Here is a 26,182-nt window from a genome sequence, read left to right as displayed (position 1 = left end):
AATATACGCTTTATATGCCTTTATTAACCCTATAATAGACGTCGAAAATACTTTGTAATCTCGACGTTTTATGGAGGTTTGATCTAAACGTTAATCTGGATTTCATTCTGAACGTATAATCGACCAAATCTAAACCCTTAATCTAAACGTTGTTTCGACGTTTAATAAACGTTTGTGTGCTTACTGGGAATTGTTGAATCATTTTTTTATTAGAGTCGTTACTATTATTAGAGTTATTACCTTTTTTATCATTAGAATTCTTTTTTTTTTAAATTTTATTAAAGTTTTTTTTTTTCTTTCTGTATAATAAATAAATAAAGGATGTTTGGAAAAAGAAATTTTCTGATGACAAATTTTTATCTCAGTTAAGTCTAAAATAATATTTACTCTTAAACTTTATTTATGTAAAGAAAAACTGGTTTACTCATGTTTCCAACAAACTAAAAAATGGATACATTCTTAATTATTTTACTTGCGTGTTGCATAGGTATTATTTGTCATTATTAAGTTTGATATGCGTTGCCATGCTTTTTTAAATACTCCGTCGTCTGAATTTTTTTTTTTAAATGTTCAACATATTTATTTATCCAGGTTCAGTAAAAAGCAATAACAACAACTGTGACTCAAGTTTCTCACCTTATTTAATGTGTTGTGGACAAACGCAAGTCTTCAAACCAGAAAAATATTCTCAATGCTGTGGCACAAAGGCCTACACACCTACAAAACAAATTTGTTGTGGAGGAGAGGTATTTAAAAAAACAGACATAAATTCAGGGTGCTGCTATAATCAGGTATTAAATATATTAAAGTATTAAATAATTAAATACAATTTACTATTGTTAACATACCGGACATTAGGCATCATATTGTTAACATATTGGGCATTAAATAAAAACTATCAATTTAAATAATATTTTAAAATTAATAGTTTTAATCTAATGTCTAATAATAATTTAACTTAATATCTTTAATAACTTAATGTTATTAAGTTAAATTATGCTAATTTAGCTTAATAATATTAGGTTAAATTAGCTTAACTTATTCATACACGTTTTCGATTCAATATTTTATATTAAGTTTATTAGGACTTTTATATAACAATGTTTTTAACTAGACACAATAATATATAGTTGGATACAATAATGTATATAGTTGGACACAATAATGTATATAGTATATATTGTAATAATGGATATATCACTCATCGATTTACTAGAACTTCACGCAACGTATAAAAACTTCTCCACTTCCCACATGTCACATGGGTATTTAGTAAAGTGTGAATAAGATATCACCGTTAGTCAGATACTGAGGTTTTGAATTTTATGTTTATATAGTTAAATGACGTTAGCTTTGGTAAGAAGTGGTGGCTCAGCGATTGGAGTATTCTGTCAGTTAAATAAACTAATGTAATCTCTATATGATAGTATATTTTAGAAACTCAAAACAATCAATACTGCGTGTCCATACTACTCCAACTTGGAGAGCAAAGCGTAATACATTGTTAACACTTTTGTATGTTTTAGTTTATCGTTCAACATAAGAAGAGTATTTTTAGGATAAGTGAAGTATTCATTTTGTTGAATCAATAGCTGTTTTAACTTTCTTTGCTCAAATAGTAAATATTTTATAACAGATATATCTCTCTCAATCTTTGTAAGATTGTTTACTATTTTGATTTTAAACCGCATCGGTGCGTAAATCCACATACAATTGAACACTCTTAAACAAAATCAGGATTTCGCAACTGAAATTCAGGGATAACTTACTGAACTAATCATTGCGTTTAGGCACAATTGATTTTCAGGCGTTATCGCCTGAAATTCAGGGAATTATATTTTTCTGAAAATCAGGGAAACCAAGCCTTCTGAAAATCAGGGATTTTTGTTGCACTGAAATTCAGGAAATGTATTACTGTATATTCAGGAAAAAACTTTCACCAACTCGGGTTTTTATACCGTTTTTATAATATTTATTATATTGTCGGCATTTTTATTGTGGATAAAATTAATTTTGAAAGAATTTCGCCATTGCTGAATTGAGTAAAGTATTTGCACACGCCTAATTTAACTTAGGATTCAAAAACTATATTATACTATGTTGTTCGTGCACTTCACATTTATAATTGTTCGACTATTAATTACTTAAATTTATGATAGAATTCATTATGATTTCATTAATCATGATATTTAGTTCTTACTTGTAGGTAGAGATAATTACAATAATTAAAGTTAAAAGAAATTTATTAATATAATTACCAACATTACAATGCATTTAGCACTATTTATATTGTACACTTGTGTGGATAAATACATGTCGAAAAAAATAAAAACTATATTTCAAACACAAATACATCTCAAATAAAATAAAAAGATTTCGTTGATGTATGCATTCGTATAATATTTTTGACAATGTTCCTATCTCAGAATGTGAACAGATGTTGCTTATTTAAAAAGCGTTAAATATATTTAACGCGTTTTTAAAAAAGTAACAAGATCCCGTACATATTCTGAGATAGGAACATTGTCCAAGATCCCATACAAATGCACCTGCAAAAACTGCCAAACATGGCTTACACTTTGGTCATACTCAATCTGACCGATGTAGTGTAGCTTGAAACATTTGTCAACAGCAGAGACCATACAGCGCGACTCAATAACTTCGTTTTCTATGACGAAGTTATTGAGTCGCGCTGTATGGTCTCTATTGAGTCAAAGTCTAGAATATTTTGTGGTTTTGCAAAAAAAAAGTTTTCAAAACTAGAGTTTTTGTGCAGACTGTGTATTTTTTATTGTGTTTAATCATTGTGTTTCATTATCAATGTAGAAATATTGTAGAAATTTCTTATTCATTCAGTAGATGTCAGCATTATACTTAATATACTTCTAGAATAATTATTACATACAATTTTAAACACCCTTTTTTGGTAATACTATAATTATTAATTACTGAATTAACTTTTTGAATTAACATTTCATTCATTTTAATAGAACTTGCTTGCATAATTTATTGTAGGTTAAATAATTTAAAATAAACAATGGCTAAAGCTGCAATAAATATACCAACAAGAAAAGCAACAGAAATATATTTGATTGGGCAAACATTGGAGAACTTTGGTGAGTGATTCCTTCCAACAGAAAAAGATGTTCTAAAGCGTAGTTTCTTCTTTGGAACCAACAGTCAAGAGAATCACAAAAAGGTTGTCGACGAAGTGCTGTTCTTGTGGACAAAGGCACATATTCCAGTTATGGAGACCCATGCAATCATTGCAAACTGCCAAAAAAAAAGAGCGAATAGAGAAAGAGAAGAAAAAAATGGAAGCTTAAAGGTGCAACTTTTTGACTCGACACTATCCTTTTCAGACTCAGAGTCATCAGAACATGGCTCTCCTTAAAGACGTAATCAAGATCAAAGCAATCAACTTCTTCCAAGAAAATGAAAATGACTCCAGAGTTGGTTTCTGCATTGGACCGTATTAACATTTCAGACTGGCGCACTGTTCACATTTTGAATGCCACAACAGCAACAGATCAATCTCCAGTAGCTCAGTTCGACGTGCTAGTATATATAGCAGGGCTATCACAACAGCCACCGTGAGGGATTCATTCATCAATGAAGTTCAACAGAAGGATACCTTTTTAGTATTACACTGGGATGGCAAGTTGCTCTCAGACTGAACAGGAAATGGAGATGGCTTAAAGGTGGATTGTTTCAGGAAGAGTGCAGAAAGCTTGAGAAACTGAAAATTGTAAATGATGGGGCAGAGAGGGGAGCTGCAATGATTTCCACTTTCAATGATTCTTTGACAAGGGACGAAAAGACAAAACAAGCACTACTACTAGTTGTGGAGCACCATGTCGTCTCCACCCCCTCAAATGACTTTTCTGACATTAACGAACAATGTGAATGATTGTGTTCTAGTTTTGTCACGTTTTTTTGCATATTTTGATTAACTTTTCAGTGATTTTTAAATTTAAATTTGTCTTAAATTCATTTACTTGTTCCTGCAATTTGCATTATTTTGATAATATGATTCATTTAATCTATAGTTATGTTGTAATTTTTCACTGCTGAGCCAGAAAATAAAAATAAATGAAAATTACACAGTATTTACACTGTGGCATCAACTATGAAACTTTTATAGCATTGAGCAACCTCTAAATACAGTCCGAACTATGTAATATTTTGCACAGTAGCTTTTTTAAACAAAATGAACATAAAAAACAACATGCCTCTGCAATATATGAAACTTGACTTTTTTGGACTACCCTAATAAATATATAGTTTATGCATTTTAACATTTTGAACAAATTTAACAAAAAATATTGATAAAATAAGATAAACGTAGCTATTGCTTACTGGATGAAGCTAAACAAATCGCTCGCACACTTCAGCAACCGAGGCACGTTGCCGATTTCACATAGGCACACTCAGCATAAGCGGAGGTAGTAACAGAGCGTATTCTTGTTTGGTTTCTGTAAAAATGTTGCCAAGTACAAACATTCCATACACATACTAAAAGTAACTAAAACAATATAATATAATTTTTATAAACTTAATAATAAGTTAATTTTAACTTATTTGTAGATAGGATCTCTATTTAAATTTGAATAAAATTAAACAAACATGTATTTTCGAGTAGGTTGTTGTCAGCTGCTATTTCATCAAGTAATATTGCAAGGTTGGTTGACAACCCTTTGCATTTTCCTTTGGCATACAAAAGGGTCCTGGAAAAACAGTCTCCCAGTCCCTCCACTAGCCGTTTGCTGTTGGGTGCACTTCTACAGAATTCTTCCTAAATAATTTAACTAGTTTATAAGATAAATCATTAATGTAAACAACTAACAAACAGTGACTCATAATTAGTGGCTCATAATTTCATCAACTAACTACACAATGATTACTGAAAGCAGATTAAAAGCTTACCGCAGATGAGTAAATATTTCTTAATGGGGGAAATGATAAAAAAATTGTTTTTATTGGAGGTCTTCCTTCCCTAACCCAGAGACTGCGACTTGAATAGGTTGATCCCATAATAATATTTATGTGATCCTCGTTAGGTGTCTCGTTTATAAGTTCATGGGTTAGCGCCCTTTCATCTTCGGTAAAATACTCTGATGAAAAAAATTGAAAATATTAAAAAAAGACATATAATCTTTTACTATATCTTTAAATATATTTTAATACAGCACTTAAATACACCATTAAATATAAATAGGATAAAACTATGAATAAATCAGAATGAAAATCAAGAAAAAATATATATAAAAACAAATAAAACTTACAAGTAAATCAATAATTGTTATACTATTATTGAATACAAATTTTTCAACTATAGAGTTATCCAAATAAATATATTTTAAATATATACTTAATGCAATATACTTAATGCAAATGTTCAATCCATAAACAAACAATTAAAATAAAAACCATCTAGTCAGGATCTAGTCATGGGTCCATTGACTAGATCAACTGCATCTGTTCTAAGGCGCTTCTGATGCAGCTTGTGAAATGCAAGAGTGTAGGCAATGTTACGAAAATTGCACACAATGTGGGCTAATCTCTTAAAAAAATTGTGTTTGGCTTCAAAACGCATGCACCACATCCTGGCTAATGGCCCATTTTTTAAGATTAGACTTGGATAATGTCTCAGCCTGTGGTGTTTGTACATTAAATTCTTATTTGGAAAAAGATTTTTGAATAGGGTGTTATGGTCAGAAATCAAAGCCGCTAAATATGTCATGTCAAATTTGTGGACTGCAGGTGAAAATACATTATTTGAAATTTTTAACAGTAGCAGCAAAAGTTTCCAGTGTTCAGAGTTACTTGGTACTTTATCACCAATCAACAAAGGCAGGACAATTAGTAAAGTCATTGTTTGACTAGATCTCTGTCCAAGAAGAGAACTATTATCTTTTAATCGATTTTCAGTTATCAGACTGGGTTTTTTGTCTTGTAATGTTAATCCATAAGGAAAATGTCTAAGACGATTATTTAACAAATTTAAATCAAAAAGATGTTGCACGTAAATAAAATTATAAAGAACCAATTTGATTTCTAAAGGAGCTATACCTTCTAAAATATCATGCATGATGTCCCCAGTATCATTTTTAGCCGGATGATAGTACTTAAGTTCTTTTAAAATACTTATAACTTTTATTCCAAATCAGCTTTATAAACTTGCAGCATAGCTAATTTGTTAACAAATTCCTCATATTGTGCTACAGTTCATTGAAGCGTTGGAACTTCTGTAAAAATGCTTTGCATTGTTTTTTTGTCAGCTGTGCAAAGATCACAACAAAAGTCACTATCAAAAGACTCTACATAGCCTAAACAAGTATGAAGTCCAAGATTGTCCCCTGTAATTTGACCAAGAATGCATCGCACATGTCTTAAAGTAGCTTCACCATCAACTTTAATTTGAAATCATTCCTCCATACATTTTAAATCATCAACAATGGCTCTTAAAACTGCATTAATGCCATATTTTTTTATGTCATTGACATGTGTCAATGCAACTAAATGTACATTTGCTAAATTGGAACTAAAAACAGCTGGAAAATTTTTCAGAATAAAGTAAAATGTTCCAAGCTTATGTATGGACGCTTTTGATCCTATAGAATTTACTGTTTCGACATCATCATAATAGAGTTGAACAATAAGTTCGTGAGTGATAAAATTAACTGAAGGCAAGGGATGGCGATTTCGATGTGCTTGGTAATTACTTCCATCTTGGTAGTCACATAAGATTCCACCTTCAGCTATATTTTCACTAAAAGTGCAGGCTGACCAGCAATCAGAGTGTCTAAAAATATACTTAAGGGTTTTGCTGATGGGCACAAACATAAAAGTGTCTTCTACTTGAACTTGCTTGCCCATCTTTGTTTCCCACGGATGTCCCAATACAATTTCAGTAGGGATAATTAATGCACCAACCCTTTCTAGATATGTACTCAGCTTTTTCATAGTATCAATATTCTGGAATGGGTGTTCAAGAGCAGCAAGAAAAGTTTCTGCTGTGTTTTTATTCTCTGAACAATTCATAGTAAATACTTCACTGACTTTATGTTGCACAGCACAAGCAAAAACAGAAAACATCTCATCCAAGCCATTACGGATGTCATTGATATTGCTTAATGGTATAGCAGCAGATATTAGATTAAGAAGAAACTTGGCAGCTGGTAAAAATATTCCTCTATGGTCAAAACATTCAGCTACATCTAGAATCGGTTGTGCATCAGGAGCATCATTAACATCATCAAAATCTTATGGCGCAAAGCTATCTTGGGTATCAAAATTGCCTTGTGATAAATCAAGTATTTGATTAGCAACAAAAGGCACTTTCCAAACTTCTTTTTTAACATGAAAACGCACATGTTTTTGAAAACTATGAAAAGATGTAAATAATCTTTTGCATCCTTTCTGGCTACATACAAGTTCACTTGGTTCCTCAAGCGCATGTATACCTTTCATATGGCAAAGTAAAAACTTTATTGTTGGGAAATTGCGTGCACATTTAAAGCATGTTAACTGCATTTTTATTGATTTACTTTTTTATATTAGTGAACCCGTAAACAGCGAAAATTGTTTTAGTTAAAAAATACCTTAGAATATATAGTAGAAAATACACTTTTAATCTTTAAAAAATCTCCAAGCTTCGGAAACATCAACTTTAAATCCTTGATGGTAACCAGCATCATCGCATCAGCATCAATACCATTTTCTGAAAAAATATCAATTTAAAACAAAATAACTTTTTTTATTTTATTTTATAAATAAGGTAGATATTATAGCATTTAATTCAAAGTTTATATTTTAAATATATAGAAACAAAACTCAATTCTTATATAAAGGTGAATATAATTCAGAGTAATGTAAATTTAATTTAATTAGTACTGTTAAATTTGCATTTAGTACTAAAGGTATAACAGTACTACAAGGAAATTTAACATTTTTCTAAATTATTATTGAAAAAAAACTTTAAATTATTATTGAGAAAAATAACTAGTACTAATCAAGTCTAATGTACAGAAAATTAACATACCTTCTAGAACCTGCATACTATTCTCTAACTTCTTTAGAGACAATTCATTGACAAACGCATGAAATAATTCAGTGGGTAATTGAGCCATTCTCAATTGTCAAGTAATTAAAAACTAATTCATTTTAAGAAATCAGTTAATTAAATTTTATTTATCATAAATAATAACTTATAAATTTATGAAGTCATATACAATATATGAAGTATTTTAAGACAATAATAATATTATAGTAATTTCAATCTGTAATAAGTATAATATTTTAAAACCTTTCATTTTACAACACTAAGAACAAAAGTTGAGTGTACATACCATGCTAGAAATTTCGCTACTGAGTATTTCAATATGGAGTAAACGCGTTTTTCTTAATTTGTGTGCCTGAATAAATCAGAGCACGAAATAACCTGAATCGTTCAACTGAAAATCAGGAATTTCGCCTGATTTTAAGGGCGGAAAAATTAACTGAATAATTCATGTAATAATTTCCCTGAATTCATCTTAGAGTGTATGTATCCAATAAAATCTGATTGTTGGAAAGTTCTCTAATTTAAACTTATTATCACTTTTGATAGCGGTAACAAGCAAAAACCTTTTAAAACAGTATCAAATGTGAAAAAATCAATTATTTTGCATAAGTATCCAGCAATAATACTGATAATCACAAATTAACATTACAATCAACGATTCATTTTTGGCTTTCAAATTGAGAATTCATGAATGATTGTGGTTTTCTAATTTTAAAGAAAGTTATATTGACTATAAAAAATTAGGAATTCGGAACATTTTTTTTTCTCGGGGTAATAAACTTTTAGAAACATGTTTCTATCATCGAAAGAAGGGCATCTACTTAGTTTTTGTTTATTGATGCTATATTGGTATGTGTAAGTTTATTTTTAATAATATTGGTCAAGCTTTTAAGAGCCATTTTCTCAGAAAACAAAACAAAAGTATTGTTGATTTAAAAGTGATATCCTTAAATTGCGCTCAATTTCATATATATAGTAACGCTGATAGGGTAAGAAGGAAACCTGTAAATTTTTCTTTCTAGATATTTGTTGTTCCTGAGTCATGGTTGGACAAACTTTTGGCTGAGTCATGGTGGGACAAACCTTTGGCTTTTTAATACTTGGATAGTCACTATTGGGGTTTTATAATTTTTAAACTAAGTTTAAATCCAATGAGAAAACTGCACCTTAAGTTTTTTTTCATATTACGGAAGTATAGGTAAAACTTTCGGAAAAAAAAATTGAGATCATTCTTTTTCGAAAAAGTACAAACTGAATACACAAGTTTTTAAAATTGGCCTTTTGGGCCAATAAATGCATTTATTCTTCATACCTTTATAAGAAATTGGTAAGGTCCTAAGGTTGAATATATAGATGTGTGCTTTTTTTCCTGGACGCGCATACCATAGAAATAATGCTAAAATATTAAAATTAAAAGAACAATAGTTATATATATTACATTACCGTTAATTATTCATAATTATTTGAATGACATTAACTTTTTTTTTTAATGTTATTTTTTATTTAAATACTTTTTATGCTTATTTTTGCACTATTAAATAATTTAAAAAACATAATGGTATTTTGATTGAAATGCTTTGATAAATATCATAAGATAATAAAAATGCTTAAGTGGGCAAAACTCATAAAATATGGACCATCAATGATTGTCGTGTGCAATAAACGTATAAAATAAAAACGTAATAATAATAATAAACGTATAAAATAAAAGATAAACGTGTGCAACCTATATACTATGGAGATAATAAACTCTCTAATCCTTCTATATTAAAGTGTGGTGTTCCTCAGGGTTCAATACATGGGCCTTTGCTTTTTTTAATCTATGTTAACGATCTCTATCGGACATCAAAAAGAATTTCAACTATAATGTTTGCTGATGATTACAACTTTTTTATCTCCGGAAAAATTATAAACGAACTGTGCGTAGAAATGAATCAAGAATTAGAAAAAATTTCTGGATGGTTTAGGGCAAATAAACTTTCTATCAACTCAAGTAAAACGAAGTTTTCTTTATTTCATCTTATAAAAAAAAAGAAGTCGAATCTTCTCTTCCAAAATTGTTTATTGAAAATAGAGAAATAAGTAGGAATAATGTTACTAAATTGTTAGGTGTTTTTATTGATGAAAATCTAAATTGGAATAAACATATCGCCTATTTAGGTAGTAAAATATCTAAAAGTATCGGAATAATATACCGATTACGCCATTTATTGAAAAAGCCGCTACTCAAACAAATCTACTATAGCTTTGTTCAAAGTTATTTAAATTACAGTAATACAGCATGGGGTAGTACCTATAAAAGCAAACTAGAACCTCTCTATCATAAACAGCAGCATGCTATACGAGTAATTAATTTTAAAAATAAAAAAGAACACACAAAGCCTCTTTTTGAACAGATGTCTTTACTAACATTGTTTGAACTAAATATATATAATGTTCTAAGTCTTATGTATAATAGTATAATGCAAAAAACTCCTTCAATTTTCTATAGTCTTTATAAACAAAAGCCAGAGTATAAACACCTGTTGCGCACAAATAGTACCCTTTTAGAGCCTTCATGCATAACTAAGCTTGAGCAATTTACTTATCGTGCACCTCATATCTGGAATAATTTTTTATTACTTAATCAAAATATTATTAACCTTGAAAACTTAAATGGCTTTAAAAAAACTATTAAAAAGAGTATTTTAAAGTATAAAAATTTACTTACTGATTTTTTCTAAATTTGTTCACTGCTAGCTTCTTATATAAACTCTTATTTTTTAATATACTTTAATATATATTTCAAACAATGCGTTAGCAATAAACGTGGTAATATTAAGAAAAAGTAACGATATATGTTTGCATAATTGTTATGTTACATTTTAATACAATTATAATGTAACAATTTAACGTAAAAATTTTGTAAATATTTTTATTTTTCTATACGCATATATATATATATATATGTATGACAATGTAAAGCGGTTCTTGATGATAAGACCTTTTGGTCTTCGGCAAGTTTCCCGTGTTCTTCTTACAGTTCGTATTACAGAAGTTTGTTTATTATTTATGTTTGTGATTTTTTATATTTATATGTATTTATATGTAATCTTAACGAATCTTTATTATGTAATCACGAAAATGTTTACTATGGAACAAAAATAAATTGAAAATAAAAAAATACAATAAAAAATAAAAAATAAATTGTAAACGTTGACCGTCGTGCCAAACTTTTAAATCTTTGATTTCAAGAGAAGATTATTTGTCTAAAAAAAATTGATGAATATATAATAGAACATTGTGTATTTTTGACTGTAAAATATTGTGGATGTAGTGTTAACCCAGTGGGCACGCGTCGTCCGATGGACTTGCTTCAGACGTCTCACGGACATCTAGACGTCTGCAAGACGTCCGACGGACATCCCCAGGACAATGCGTGCCAACTGTGTAAGGTGTGGGGCTATTTGGAATTGGGTGTGGTCAGAATGCTACTGGTGACATTGTTAAAACAGAGAGAATAATAACAAAAGTAGTTTGATAGGATAATTAAAAAGTTATGATATACCTTTGGAAAGCTGAGTTAATGGGAAGCCATTTATTTTTATAGAATTATATTTATTATAGAAGAAAATGACTTAAAACCTAAATCTAAAACATATTCTTTAAAACATTGAATAAGTTATTTGACTTAGTTCGAGAATGATCAAGTATTGAATAGAATAATTTAAACTCCCCAATCACAAAATCTCTCTCCTATCGGATTTTTATCGGATGAATTAAAAGCATGTGAAAAACTTATGTCTTATGATGCATAAGATGTGGAAAAAACTTATTAGTTAATGGCATAAAATTAACTTTAACAAATTGGATAAGTCGTTAAGTAGAAAGCCATAAAAATTAATGCAGTTATTGTCGCTAAGGGTGGTTAATAAGCAAGTAAATTATAAACTAATCTAATGGGAATTTATATTAATTTGTTTGTAAACTTTATAATAGGAAGATAACACATAACTCAGGTAGATTTTGTTTCAGATTTTCACCCAATAGTAAGTAAAACTTTGATAACTTAGATCGAAAAAAGAATGATCATTCAAATAATTTTGGACGGTAGTGTATTTATATATATATACATATAATATATATACAATTAGATATATATATATATACATATAATATATATACATATAATATATATACATATAATATATATACATATAATATATATACATATAATATATATACATATAATATATATACATATAATATATATATATATATATATATATATATATATATATATATATATATATATATATATATATATATATATATATATATATATATATATATATATATATATATATATATATATATATATATATATATATATATATATATATATATATATATATATATATATATATATATATATATATATATATATATATATATACAGTATGGTGCAAAACTGATCCAGAGTTTTTAAAAAAATACAAAACTATGGTTTATTTTGTTTTCGATATATTAGCGCTGTCGGGATTATTACAGTAGTAAAGTGCTAATTTTTACGACTTTTTACGCCTTCTCTTTTTACCCCAATGCACAAGTATTTTTATCTAGTGACAAACATCTTTTGACTCAGTTTTGCACCATACTTGATGAAAGCAATATCTTTATTATTTTTCTCAAATTAATTTAATAATTTTGTGTGCAAATCAATTGACTATATTTATATCTAAAATAATTTTCTATTTTCATAAACTTTATTGTTTAAATTTATTGTTTTTGATAGTTTTTTTTTATATAATGGGAATTTCAAAGACAAAGAGTGATTTAATAAAAAAGATGATCGAAGAAGGAAATACAATCGTAAAATTGCTTCTAAATTAAAAGTTTGTCAAAGTACTGTGAAATGAATTAGAAAAAAATGTGGACATATTCTGAAAAAAAATGTTGGCGGTCCACCAAAGAAGTTGAGTGCGGTAGACAGTAGAAGAGTTATCAGATATTTGACTACTGGAGAAGCAAAATCGACATCTCATGCAGCTAAACTTTTGCAACGTGATATAGGAAAAAATGTGAGCAGGTGGACAGTGCAGCGAGTTCTCAAAAAAAGTAAATTTCGAGCAATTGAAAAGAAAAAAAAACCATTACTTAGTAAAAAAAATATCAAAGCAAGATTAAACTTTGTAAAAAAATATGAAAACTTTACCGAAGATGATTGGAAGAAAGTTATTTGGTCAGATGAAACTAAAATTAATCGGTATACCACTGATGGCCGCCAATGGAGCTGGAAATAAGAAGGTGAACCATTAACCCAAAAAGATTTTATTCAGACAGTAAAACATGAAGGAGGCAATATTAAACTATGGGGGTGTATGACGGCTTATGGATTGGGACCAATTCAAAGAATAGTTGGAAACATAAATAAGGAAATGTATCTTGATATTTTGCAGCACAAATTATTGGAAACTGTTGAAAATATGTCTTACCCAATAAATGAAGTAATCTTTCAAAAGGACAATGACCCAAAGCACACTGCTAAAATGGTTAAGAATTGGTTAGCTTCACAGGAATTTCAAGTGCTAGAATGGCCAGCACAAAGTCCTGATTTGAACCCAATAGAAAATTTGTAGTCACAATTAAAAAAAGCGCTCGTTAATAACTATTCTGACTCATCATCATCCATTAATGTGTTATATGAAGGAGTTCAAGAACAGTGGGAAAATATTTCGTTAAACCTTTGCGAAAATCTTGTAAAGAGCACAAATAGAAGATTAGCAGCAGTTAAAAAAGCGAAAGGATTATGGTCAAAATATTAAAAATTGACAAAATTGACAAAAATTGACAGTTTTTTTCGCGTGGTGTCAAATTGATTCACCATGTTTTTCATTTATTATTTTGTAAGCAAATATTTTTCTTCAATAAATACTTAATAAAAATTGTTTTTTTAATAATAATTTCTACCAGCAATATTAATTCTCAAAATGCTAAATTCGTTATAAGAAAATAAAAATATTATGCATTCTGGTTCAGTTTTGCACCATAATGTATATAGATATATATATATATAAATATATATATATATATATATATATATATATATATATATATATATATATATATATACATATATATATATATATACATATATATATACATATATATATATATATAAATACACCATCGTCTAAAATTATTTGAATGATCATTCTTTTATATATATATTTATATATATATATATATATATATATATATATAAATATATATATATATAAATATATATACATATATATATATATATATATATATATTATATATATATATATATATATATTATATATATATATATATATATATATATATATATATTATATATATATATATATATAATATATATATTATATAAATATTATATATATATTTTATATATATATATATATACATATATCAATATATATATATATATATAAATATATATATATATATATATATATATATATATATATATATATATATATATATATATATATATCAATATATATATATATATATATATCAATATATATATATCAACATAAATATATATATATATATATATATATATCAATATATATATCAATATATATATATATACATATATGTATATATTATTATTATTATTATTATTATTATTATTATTATTATTATTATTATTATTATTATTATATTACTATTTATTTTACTTTGTTTTATTTATTCAAATAAATATTCTAAGTAATAAATGTAATAATAATTATTATAGTACTATCAAAAGGGGCAAAAGCAATGTTGTGGCAGACAACTAATTGATTTAAAAACTGAAGGCTGCTGTAGAAACGAACCATTTAATACCGTGTATGAAGCATGTTGTGGTGGGTCTAGAACTCCTATTCTGACTTTCAAGTTAGTATTAAACACTAATAAATGTAATAAAAGCTAAATAGGCAACACTTATTAAAATGAAAACTTTTAATAAATGTCTAATAAAATAAATTTTAAGTGTATACCTCATAGTGAAACAGAATGTTGTGGAACAACACTGATTAATCCTGTAAATGAAATATGTTGTGCTGAGATATCTTCTCCGAGACTTCACGGAACATTTACTAAGTGTTGTGGATCACAACCATTTGATACTCAAAAAGAAATTTGCTGCAATAAAAAGGTATAATTTAGTGGATTAACCTTGTTCGGTTTTCTATTAACTCATTTTTCATTAAAGCGCAAAATATTTATAATTTGTATTTAATAAAATTTTTAAATGTACTCCATAAGTTAGAATTAATTACCTAAAGAATTACAAAATACAATATAATGTATTCCATTTTTTGGAAATCATTACCTAAAGAATTACAGAATACAATATAATATATTCCGAAAAATGGATTTAATTACCTAAAGAATTAAAAAATACACTATAATGTATTCCATTAATTGGAATTAATTACGTAAAGAATTAGAGAATACAATATAATTTGATCCATAAATTAGAATTAGATACCTAAAGAATTACAGAATACAATATAATGTATACCATAAATTGGAATAAATTACCTAAAGAATTACAGAACACAATATAATGCTTTCTATAATTTAAAATTCATTACCTAAAGAACTACAGAATACAACAAAATGCATTCCATAAATTGGAATTAATTACCTAAAGAATTACAGAATACAATAAAATGTATTCCATAAATTGGAATTAAGTACCTAAAAAACTACAGAATACAATATAATGTATTCCATAAATTAGAATTAATTACCAAAAAAATTACAGAATACAATACTACGTATTCCATAAACTGGAATTACCTAAAGAAATACATAATACAATACAATGAATACCATAATTTGGAATTAATTACCAAAAGAATTACAGAATACAATAAAATGTATTCCATAAATTGGAATTCATTACCAAAAGAATTACAGAATACAATATAATGTATTCCCTAAATTGAAATTCATTACAAAATGAAACACAGAATGCAATATAATGTATTCCATAAAATGAAATTATTTATCTAAAGAATTACAGAATACAATATAATGTACTTTATAAATAGCAATTACTTACCGAAAGAATTACAGAATACAATATAATGAATTCTATAATTTGGAATTCATTACCTAAAGAATTACAGAATACAATATAATGTATTTCATAAATTGGAATTACCTAAAGAATTACAGAATACAATATAATATACTCTATAAATTGCAATTATTTACCGAAAGAATTACAGAATACAATATAATGAATTCCAAAAATTGAAATTCATTACCAAAAGAATTACAAATACAATATAATGAATACCGCAAATTGGATTTAATTATCTAAAGAATTACAGAATACTATATAATGTATTCTATAAATTGGAATTAATTACCTAAAGAATTACAGAATTCAATATAACGTATACCATAAATTGGAATTAATAACCGAAGAATAACAAAATACAATATAATGTATTTCAAAATTTGAAACTCATTACCTAAAGAATTACAGAATACAATATGTATTCCATAAATTGGAATTAATTACCTAAAGAATTATAGAATACAATATAATGAATTCCATAAATTGGAATTCATTAACTAAAGAATTACAGAATACAATATAATGTATTCCATAAATTGGAATTAATTACCTAAAGAATTACAGAATACAATATAATGAATTCCATAATTTAGAATTCATTACCTAAAGAATTACAGAATACAATATAATGTACACTATAAATTGCAAATATTTACCAAAAGAATTACAGAATACAATATAATAAATTCCAAAAATTGCAATTCATTACCAAAAGAATTACAGAATACAATATAACGTATACCGCAAATTGGATTTAATTACCTAAAGAAATACAGGATACAATATAATGTATTCTAAAAATTGGAATTAATTACCTGAAGAATTACAGAATACAATATAATGTATACCATAAATTAGAATTAATAACCAAAGAATAACAAAATACAATATAATGTATTTCATAATTTGAAACTCATTACCTAAAGAATTACAGAATACAATATAATGTATTCCATAAATTGGAATTAATTACCTAAAGAATTACAGAATACAATACAATGAACTCCATAAATTGGAATTCATTAACTAAATAATTACAGAATACAATAAAATGTATTCCATAAATTGGAATTCAATACCTAAAGAATTACAGAATATAATATAATAAATTCCATATATTGTAATTAATTACCTAACGAATTACAGAATACAATATAATGAATTCTATAATTTGGAATTCATTACCTAAAGAATTACAGAATACAATATAATGTATTTCATAAATTGGAATTACCTAAAGAATTACAGAATACAATATAATGTACTCTATAAATTGCAATTATTTACCGAAAGAATTACAGAATACAATATAATGAATTCCAAAAATTGCAATTCATTACCAAAAGAATTACAAAATACAATATAATGTATACCGCAAATTGGATTTAATTACCTAAAGAATTACAGAATACTATATAATGTATTCTATAAATTGGAATTAATTACCTAAAGAATTACAGAATACAATATAACGTATACCATAAATTGGAATTAATAACCAAAGAATAAAAAAATACAATATAATGTATTTCAAAATTTGAAACTCATTACCTAAAGAATTACAGAATACAATATAATGTATTCCATAAATTGGAATTAATAACCAAAGAATAAAAAAATGCAATATAACGTATTTTCGAAATTTGAAACTCATTACCTAAAGAATTACAGAATACAATATAATGTATTCCATAAATTGGAATTAATTACCTAAAGAATTATAGAATACAATATAATGAATTCCATAAATTGGAATTCATTAACTAAAGAATTACAGAATACAATATAATGTATTCCATAAATAGGAATTAATTACCTAAAGAATTACAAAATACAATATAATGTATTCCATAATTTGGAATTCATTACCTAAAGAATTACAGAATATAATATAATAAATTCCATAAATTGGAATTACCTAAAGAATTACAGAATACAATATAATGTAATCTATAAATTGCAATTATTTACCGAAAGAATTACAGAATACAATATAATGAATTCCAAAAATTGCAATTCATTACCAAAAGAATTACAAAATACAATATAGTGTATATCAAAAACTGGATTTAAATACCTAAAGAATTACAGAATACAATATAATGTATTCTATAAATTGGAATTAATTACCTAAAGAATTACAGAATACAATATAACGTATACAATAAATTGGAATTAATAACCAAAGAATAACAAAATACGATATAATGTATTTCATAATTTGAAATTCATTACCTAAAAAAATACAAAATACAATATAATGAATTCCATAAATTGGAATTAATTGCCTAAAGAATTACAGAATACAATACAATGAATTCCATAAGTTGGAATTCATTAACTAAAGAATTACAGAATACAATATAATGTATTCCATAAATTGGAATTAATTACCATAAGAATTACAAAATACAATATAATTTATACCATATATTGGAAGAAATTAATTAAAGAATTACAGAATACAATATAATGTATTTCATAATTTGTAAATCATTATCAAAGGAATTACAGAATACAATATAATGTATTCCATAAAATAGAAATAATTACCTCAAGAAATTAGAAATAGTTGCCTAAAGAATTATAGAATATAATATAATGTATTTCATAAATTAGAATTAATTACCTAAAGAATTACAGAATACAATATAATGTATTCCATAAATTAGAATTCATTAACAAATGAATTATAGAATACAATTTAATGTATTCCACAAATTGGAATTAATTACGTCTAGAATTATAGAATACAATATAATGTATTCCACAAATTGAAATTCAGTACTAAAAGAATTACAGAATACAATATATGTATTCCATAAATTAAAATTAATAACCTAAAGAATTACGGATTACAATATAATGTATTCCATAATTTGGAATTCTTTACCAAAAGAATTACAGAATACAATATAATGTATTCCATAAATTGGAGTTAATTACCAAAAGGATTTCAGAATACAATATAATGTAATCCATTATTTGGAATTCATTACCTAAAGAATTACAGAATACAATATAATGTTTTCCATAAATTGGAATTATTTACCTAAAGAATAACAGAATACAATACAATGTATTCCATAAATTGGAATTCATTACCTAAAGAATTAAAGAATACAATATAACGCATTCCATAAATTGGAATTAATTACCTGAAGAATTACAGAATACAATATAATGTGTACCATAAATTAGAATTAATTACTTAAAGAACTACACAATACAATATAATGTTTTTTATAAATTTGAAATAATTACCTAAAGAATTACAGAATACAATATAATGTATATCATAAAATGGAATTAATTACCTAAAGAATAAAAGATTACAATATATTGTATTCCATAATTTGAAATTTATAACCTAAAGAATTACAGAATACACTATAATGTATTCCATAAATTGGAATTAATTACCTAAAGAATCACAGAATACAATATGATATATACCATAACTTGGAATTAATTACCTAAAGAATTACAGAATACAATATAATGAATTTCATAATTTGGAATTCATTACGAAAAGAATTAAAAAATACAATATAATGTATTCTATAATTTGGAATTTATTACCAAAAAAATTACAGAATACAATATAATGTATTTCATAAATTGGAATTAATTACCTAAACCAATACAGATCACAATATAATGTATACCATAAATTGGAATTTACTACCAAAAGAAAACAGAATACAATATAATGCATTCCATAATTTGGAATTCATTACCAAAAGAATTACAGAATACAATATAATGTATACCATAAAAAGGAATTACTTACCTATAGAATTACGGAACACGATATAATGTATTCAATAACATGGAATTCATTACATAAAGAATTACAGAATACAATATAATGTGTTCCATAAATTGGAATTAATTACCTGAAGAATTACAGAATACAATATTATGTATTCCATAAACTGGAATTAATTAACTAAACAAATACAGATCACAATATAATGTATACCAGAAATTGGAAATCATTACCGAAAGAAAACAGAATACAATATAATGTATTTCATAATTTGGAATTCATTACCTAAAGAATTACAGAATACAATATAATTTATTCCTTAAATTGGAATTAATTAACTAAAGTAGTACTAAATTCATTACCAAAAGTTTTACAGATTACAATATAATGTATTCTATAAATTGGAATTAATTACCTAAAGAATTACAGAGTACATTATAATGTATTTTCTAAATTGGAATTAATTACCTAAAGAATTACAGAATACAATATAATGTATTTCATAATTTTGAATTCATTACCAAAAGAATTAGAGAATACGATATAATGTATTCCATAAATTGGAATTTATTACCAAAAGAATTACAGAATACAATATAATGTATTTCCTAATTTGGAATTCATTATTCAAAGAATTACAGAACACAATATAATGTATTCCATATGTTGGAAATAATTAAAGAAGTTGTTGGTGCAGATATTGTTAATTAAAAAATTGATTTGACAAGTAGTAATCAAAAAAATTAATCTAAAAAAAAAAAAAAGTTTTTTATATTCTAATACGCATTATTGGTATGGAAGGAGCCTGAAGTTTCTGTTGAAATATTATTCCTCGGTGCTCTGCGATAAAACGGTTAGGACTTCTTATGTACGAAACAAATTAATGATAATAATAATAATTATAACATTTATAACAATAATAATAATAATGGTAATAAAAATCATAGAATTGTGTACAGGGTTGGACTAGCTCTAAAACATGGACCGGGAAAACTATTAGTGACCGGCCTCATCAAATTGAAACAGCCTATTTAAACTTCTTGTTTTTTTAAATATCTTTCAATATTTATAATAAAACGATGGGTGACAGTTTTTTCTATAATCCATTTAATGGGTGGTTGTATCGACAGACGATCTTGCACCAAAATGAAACAGCCCGAAGTTTCTTTAAAAAAGGGATCTAGTTCTGATAAACGTCTTTTCACTAGTTTTTAGGCTTTATTAAACTTCCTTAATTTACAAGGAGATTTGGTTAAAAATGACAAAAAAATGAATTTAAAGTTTAGGAGAAACTCTACTCAAGGAGATTATTTTCAATCTTCTTAAGGTTATTTAATAAGTTTAAAGGAGGTTTTAATTCTTTAAGGTTTTTAATGAAGAGTGGGAACTCTGTAACACAATAATAAAATAATACAAAAAAAGAAACCATTATGCTTTATAACTAATGAGGTATAATAATCTAAATTATTAAAAATTTTTTTAGTAAAGAATTATGTTTTACAACTTCTTCAATAATGTTGTCATGTGTTAATTTTTCTAAAATGTTTTTATTTAAGTTCATTAAGATCCAAACATCCAAATCGTCAAGTGATAAACAATTCCATAGACAATTTTTTATATAATTTAAGGTAGAAAAACTTTTTTCACATCCTACTTGGGTGCAAGACAAAGTCAAGATATATTTATAGGCCAAAAATAAATGGCTGTACGACTAAAAAAATAATCTGCACTGAAACAAAACATTGAAACAACAAAGAAAACAATTAAAACAGCTTTGTTTTGCAGTTTTCTTGTTCAATTTCATTTTCTTCCAAATGTAACTTTAATTTAAGTTTATCCCATTTTTTAGTAAAACCTTCAAATTCATTTTTAAAACCGTAGAATTTTCAAACCCAAGTACTTTACTAATATTAAAAAGAGCATTTGTTGGTAATTTATTTGAAAATTGACGAGGATCTAAACAAGAAAAATTTGAGCGTATTTCTAAATGTTTAGCAAAACGTTGTTCAAATTTAGAAATAAGTGTATCCATAGCTGAATCATGAACATTAAATTTGTGTAATTCAATAGCTGTATAATTTGCATTATTGTTACTATTTTCACCATCCATTGTTTTCCCTTTAACGTACGCGTGCATTTGGAAGAGAATCTTGAATAACAACATCAATATCATTTTCAATTTCAATCAAATCACTAGCCCAAGAAACAAAACTTTTAGCAGCTATTGAAACATCTTCTTGAGTAATCTCCTAAACACATAATAAAAAAAAAAATACATTCAGAAGTATCTTTTGTAAACTGCTTAAAAGTTTTTGGGCCTGACTTTTTAATTCTTTTTCAGCCACATCCAAAAAATAGCAGACTTTAATCTGTGTGTGATCTTATAACTACATGTACATGGTACATGAGCAATGTGAAAGGTGTTGAAGCAGACATTCGTTATAAAGGTAACTTTTATAACGAATGTCTGCTTTAACACCTTTCACATTACAAGTTTTTCAAAACTTTGCAAATAACATATTCTTTTTTAATGGATGGATGATTTATAAGTGTAGCAATTGTTTTGTTACATAAAACTCGTAAACAAATGCCAACTCTCTGACGTTCAATTGGTTTTGGTGATAAGCAAATTTTATTTTCTTTGCCTAGCTTCAAAAGATTGCCGATTCCAACTCAAAATTTAAAAGATTTTTATAATCTTTCCATTTTGCTACATGTTTTTTATCATCAAACTCAAAAACTAGTTTCCGTTTTTTTCAGTTAACCAATTATTCGAATACACTTTATGACAAATAAAACCAAACAACAAATATGTGTTTTTATTATATCTGCACCAAAGTTTTTCTTCAATTTTATTCATTATTTTAAAAGACTTTTGATTTACTCTATTTCCGTCAGCAATAATTAAAAACAGTTTTCTGTAATAACAGCATTTGTTTGGTTGTTAATTGTTTCAATAATTGGTTTACATTGTTTAAAAAGAAAATCAGAATTGAAATGACTGATTGGAGTCATTTTTACTTGCAACTCCATCAAATATATATTTTACATAGCTGACATGGTTTTGGCAAAGAAACCAGGTTTGTTAGCAGAATTTCCAAACAATGTAACGTTCTCATAAAAAAATGCATGCATTACTTATAATCTGATTTAAGTAACGTATGATCTCATTAACAACCGACCAATACTGATTTACTTGATAGAAGATCGGAAATATGGCAAGGTTATCTGATAGAAGAATGGGAATATTGGAAGATGAAACTAAGTTAACGTCAAATCTCTATTAATAATAATCAAAAACCTTACAGTACCACATACAAAATCTTTTTCTGAATACAAACAACATTATTATTATTTAAGCTGTATAATAATTATAAGATCATTACTCTGCAAGAGTCTCTCCTTAATGCTATCAAATCAAAAAAGATTATGTTCTCTAAGACTATCTAGTTCATTTGATGTTGTTTTTCTTATACTGGATGATAAAATTTTTTTTGGTCTGGGTTTAGGAGGTAAACTAGGACAGCAAGCTAGTATTTTAGGAATGACAGTTGGTGGTTCTGTATGACGTTCTTTTCCATGATAATATGTAAAGACTTGCAAACTATTCGCAAATGAAGTTGACTCACAACAGTGTACTTATTTACAATCAAATTGTTTCTATTTCTTTTCTTTTCAAAGTTTTTCTAAAATTTTCTTTTTTGTATTCATTACTTCATTACTTGGAAATCGATGAGTAAAAACCTTCGTTGTTGACAACGCATAACCACAATTACAGCATTGTGTAATTATATTGTGGAAAACTCTAAAACAGTTCGTGACAACTATGTAGTTTGCGATTAGCAAAGATTTTAATTAGTAATTATTTTAAATATGTTTATACGGTTTTTAATATGAGTATTTGAGGTTTGTAATACGATATAAATTATTGATTGAATTTGTAAGAAGAGAAGTTAAGTGGAAATTAATTTGATGAAAAAATAGAAAAATGTGATTAAATTTTTTGTGTGTTAATTGCGAGAAAAATACACATGGTACACAAATTTTTCGAAGCATAGTTGGTAACGTTTTGTAAGATAAATATGTTAAATTTTCAAAAAACATTAACCTAGCAACTACACATTTTTTAGTTGTTGTGTAAAAAATAGCTCCCAGATGTTTAAAATTTGTGTTCAAACCACTAAATTGCTATTGGGTTGTGTCTAGATCATATCCCACTCGCAATGATTTTGCGGTATAAGTATTTTGCCGAACAACTAAATAGTGGACTAGAATGTTGACTTTCCAAACCGAAACTCTCAATCGATGTGTTTTCATTTTACTGTGCTTATCCCTAAATCAGTGGTTGTACGTACACTCCACTGCACCTATCCCTATATCAGTAGATATATGTACACTCACTACCTTTATCCCTAAGTAGTTTATTGTTCGGCAAATTACTAAACTCGTCAAAATCATTGCGAGAGGGATATGATCTAGACACAACCTTGCTATTGAGTACAACTGTCGCAAAGCAAAACCAAGTTATTCCGTGCAAGCGCGGATCCATAGAGAGAGGAGGGGGGGGGCAATGAAGCGATTGCCCCTTTTAGGTTTTTGGAAATAAAGTTTTTATATTTAACAAAGTATGTTGTTTGAAAATGGAAGTAAATTAGGGAGGCTATTTAAAAGTGATAAGAAATTTTAATAAATTTGTGTGCGGCAAAAAAATCGGACTGTTTGGATACTATTATTATGAATTTCATAGCTACACCGATTAAAACAAGGTTATTGCAATATTCTACAAATTCTAACTAAAAAATTTTTATGATTTGAACCTGAAAATTGTCCACATCCCTCTACTGTGTTCTGAATCTACCAAATCAAAATATCGTCCTCTCTTCCTACCTGATAATCTGGATTCACCGAATCAATAAAACCTAATAATGGCCCCTACCCTTACTAGATGGTATGAATTCGCCCCTTTTTCCATGTATATCTAGCTATAGAAGATCGGCCTCAAAAATACCTTTTTGCCCATTTTTAACCTTAACTGCTTTGTATAAATTAAAAAACTCACGTTTAAACTCACTAAGCCTACAGGATAATTATTCTTGATTCAAGACAATTATCACTTGAGTGCTACGACATTAAACCTGACGGTCTCTTTGTTCCATAGAAGTTTCAGACAAAGATCTGGCTAAAAGAACTTTATTTCACTTTGCCATCTTTTTCTCACTTACTCAAAACTTACTAATTATATTTTAATAGGTGCAAGCTAAAGTGAATAATTTGGATCAATGTTGCAACGGGAAACCAATTGATACACAAAAACAAATTTGCTGTGGAAATTATATTAGACCTTTACTGTTTGGAAACCAGCACACTGGATGCTGTAAACTAAACAGTTCTTATTCTCAAGTTCATGATACAAGAACTCACATGTGTTGTTTAAATAAGCTCAGTAAAGCATTTGGAAAAGAATCAGGTTGCTGTCTTGATAAAGTTTATGATTTATCAACTCATATCTGTTGCGATGGTATTGTAAGTAAAATTTTAGAATTAAACAACTCATACTAAGTTATTATATGTGATATAATAAGTTAAATTGAATAATTTAACTTATAATATCTCTAGGGTTGCCAGATGTCCTGTTTTTTAGGTGAAGAATACAGTCCAAAACCTTAAAAAATAAATTTTTTTAACTGTTTTTACCTCCTTAAAAACCGGACATCTGGCAACCCTAAATATCACATATAATAATTATAAGTCATCACATATAATTATTATAAGTTAAATTGAATTAATTTTTTTAATGTTTAACGAATAAAATATTTTTTAGTTCTTTTATTGTTTGTTTAGTTACATAAAAAAACACTTATGATAAGCGAACGTTGCTGTGGTGAAAAAGTTTATGATCGTGAAAGACAATTGTGTTGCGATAAACAGCTGCACAATTTTGAACCACATTTGATGCCCAATATGTATTGTTGTGGAAGATACAAATACGATATTAGAATTTGGGAATGCAAAAAAGATAATAAGTTATCTTCAAGAGGATTCTCTCCGATAACAGAGGCGAATTAAAAAAAACGAGATTATATTGATTGTATGATAAAAACCAAAATATCGAAACAAAAATGATTTTAGTTAAATAAAGGAGGAAAACCTCTAAAGAAAAATATTAAACATATCACTGCTTTTTGGAAAATGCTTTAAAATTTATGTTTTTGGAAAATACTAGAAATTGGTATTTTTA

General features: G+C 26.6%; 1 protein-coding gene across 1 annotated transcript; it reads left to right on the top strand.

Moving 5' to 3' along the window:
* The first annotated feature begins 402 nt into the window (after positions 1-402).
* Positions 403-26,182, top strand: LOC100203548 (galaxin). Its single transcript, XM_065807567.1, has 6 exons — positions 403-487; positions 592-791; positions 14,832-14,971; positions 15,083-15,233; positions 25,195-25,467; positions 25,786-26,182. Exons 1-6 carry the CDS (start codon positions 448-450, stop codon positions 26,008-26,010), a joined length of 1,029 nt encoding a protein of 342 aa, XP_065663639.1. The 5' UTR covers positions 403-447; the 3' UTR covers positions 26,011-26,182.

Source organism: Hydra vulgaris, chromosome 10 (genome assembly GCF_038396675.1).
Source record: "Hydra vulgaris chromosome 10, alternate assembly HydraT2T_AEP".
NCBI classification, from domain to species: Eukaryota; Metazoa; Cnidaria; class Hydrozoa; order Anthoathecata; family Hydridae; genus Hydra; species Hydra vulgaris.
This window is presented reverse-complemented; position numbering and strand designations above follow the sequence as displayed.

Excerpts from the sequence above, each read along its gene's own strand:
- LOC100203548 (XM_065807567.1), top strand. The coding sequence starts at position 448 with ATGGATACATTCTTAATTATTTTACTTGCGTGTTGCATAG. Across the intron at positions 15,234-25,194 it reads AAATTTGCTGCAATAAAAAG|GTGCAAGCTAAAGTGAATAA; the intron begins GTATAATTTAGT and ends ATATTTTAATAG. Across the intron at positions 25,468-25,785 it reads ATATCTGTTGCGATGGTATT|TTACATAAAAAAACACTTAT; the intron begins GTAAGTAAAATT and ends TTGTTTGTTTAG.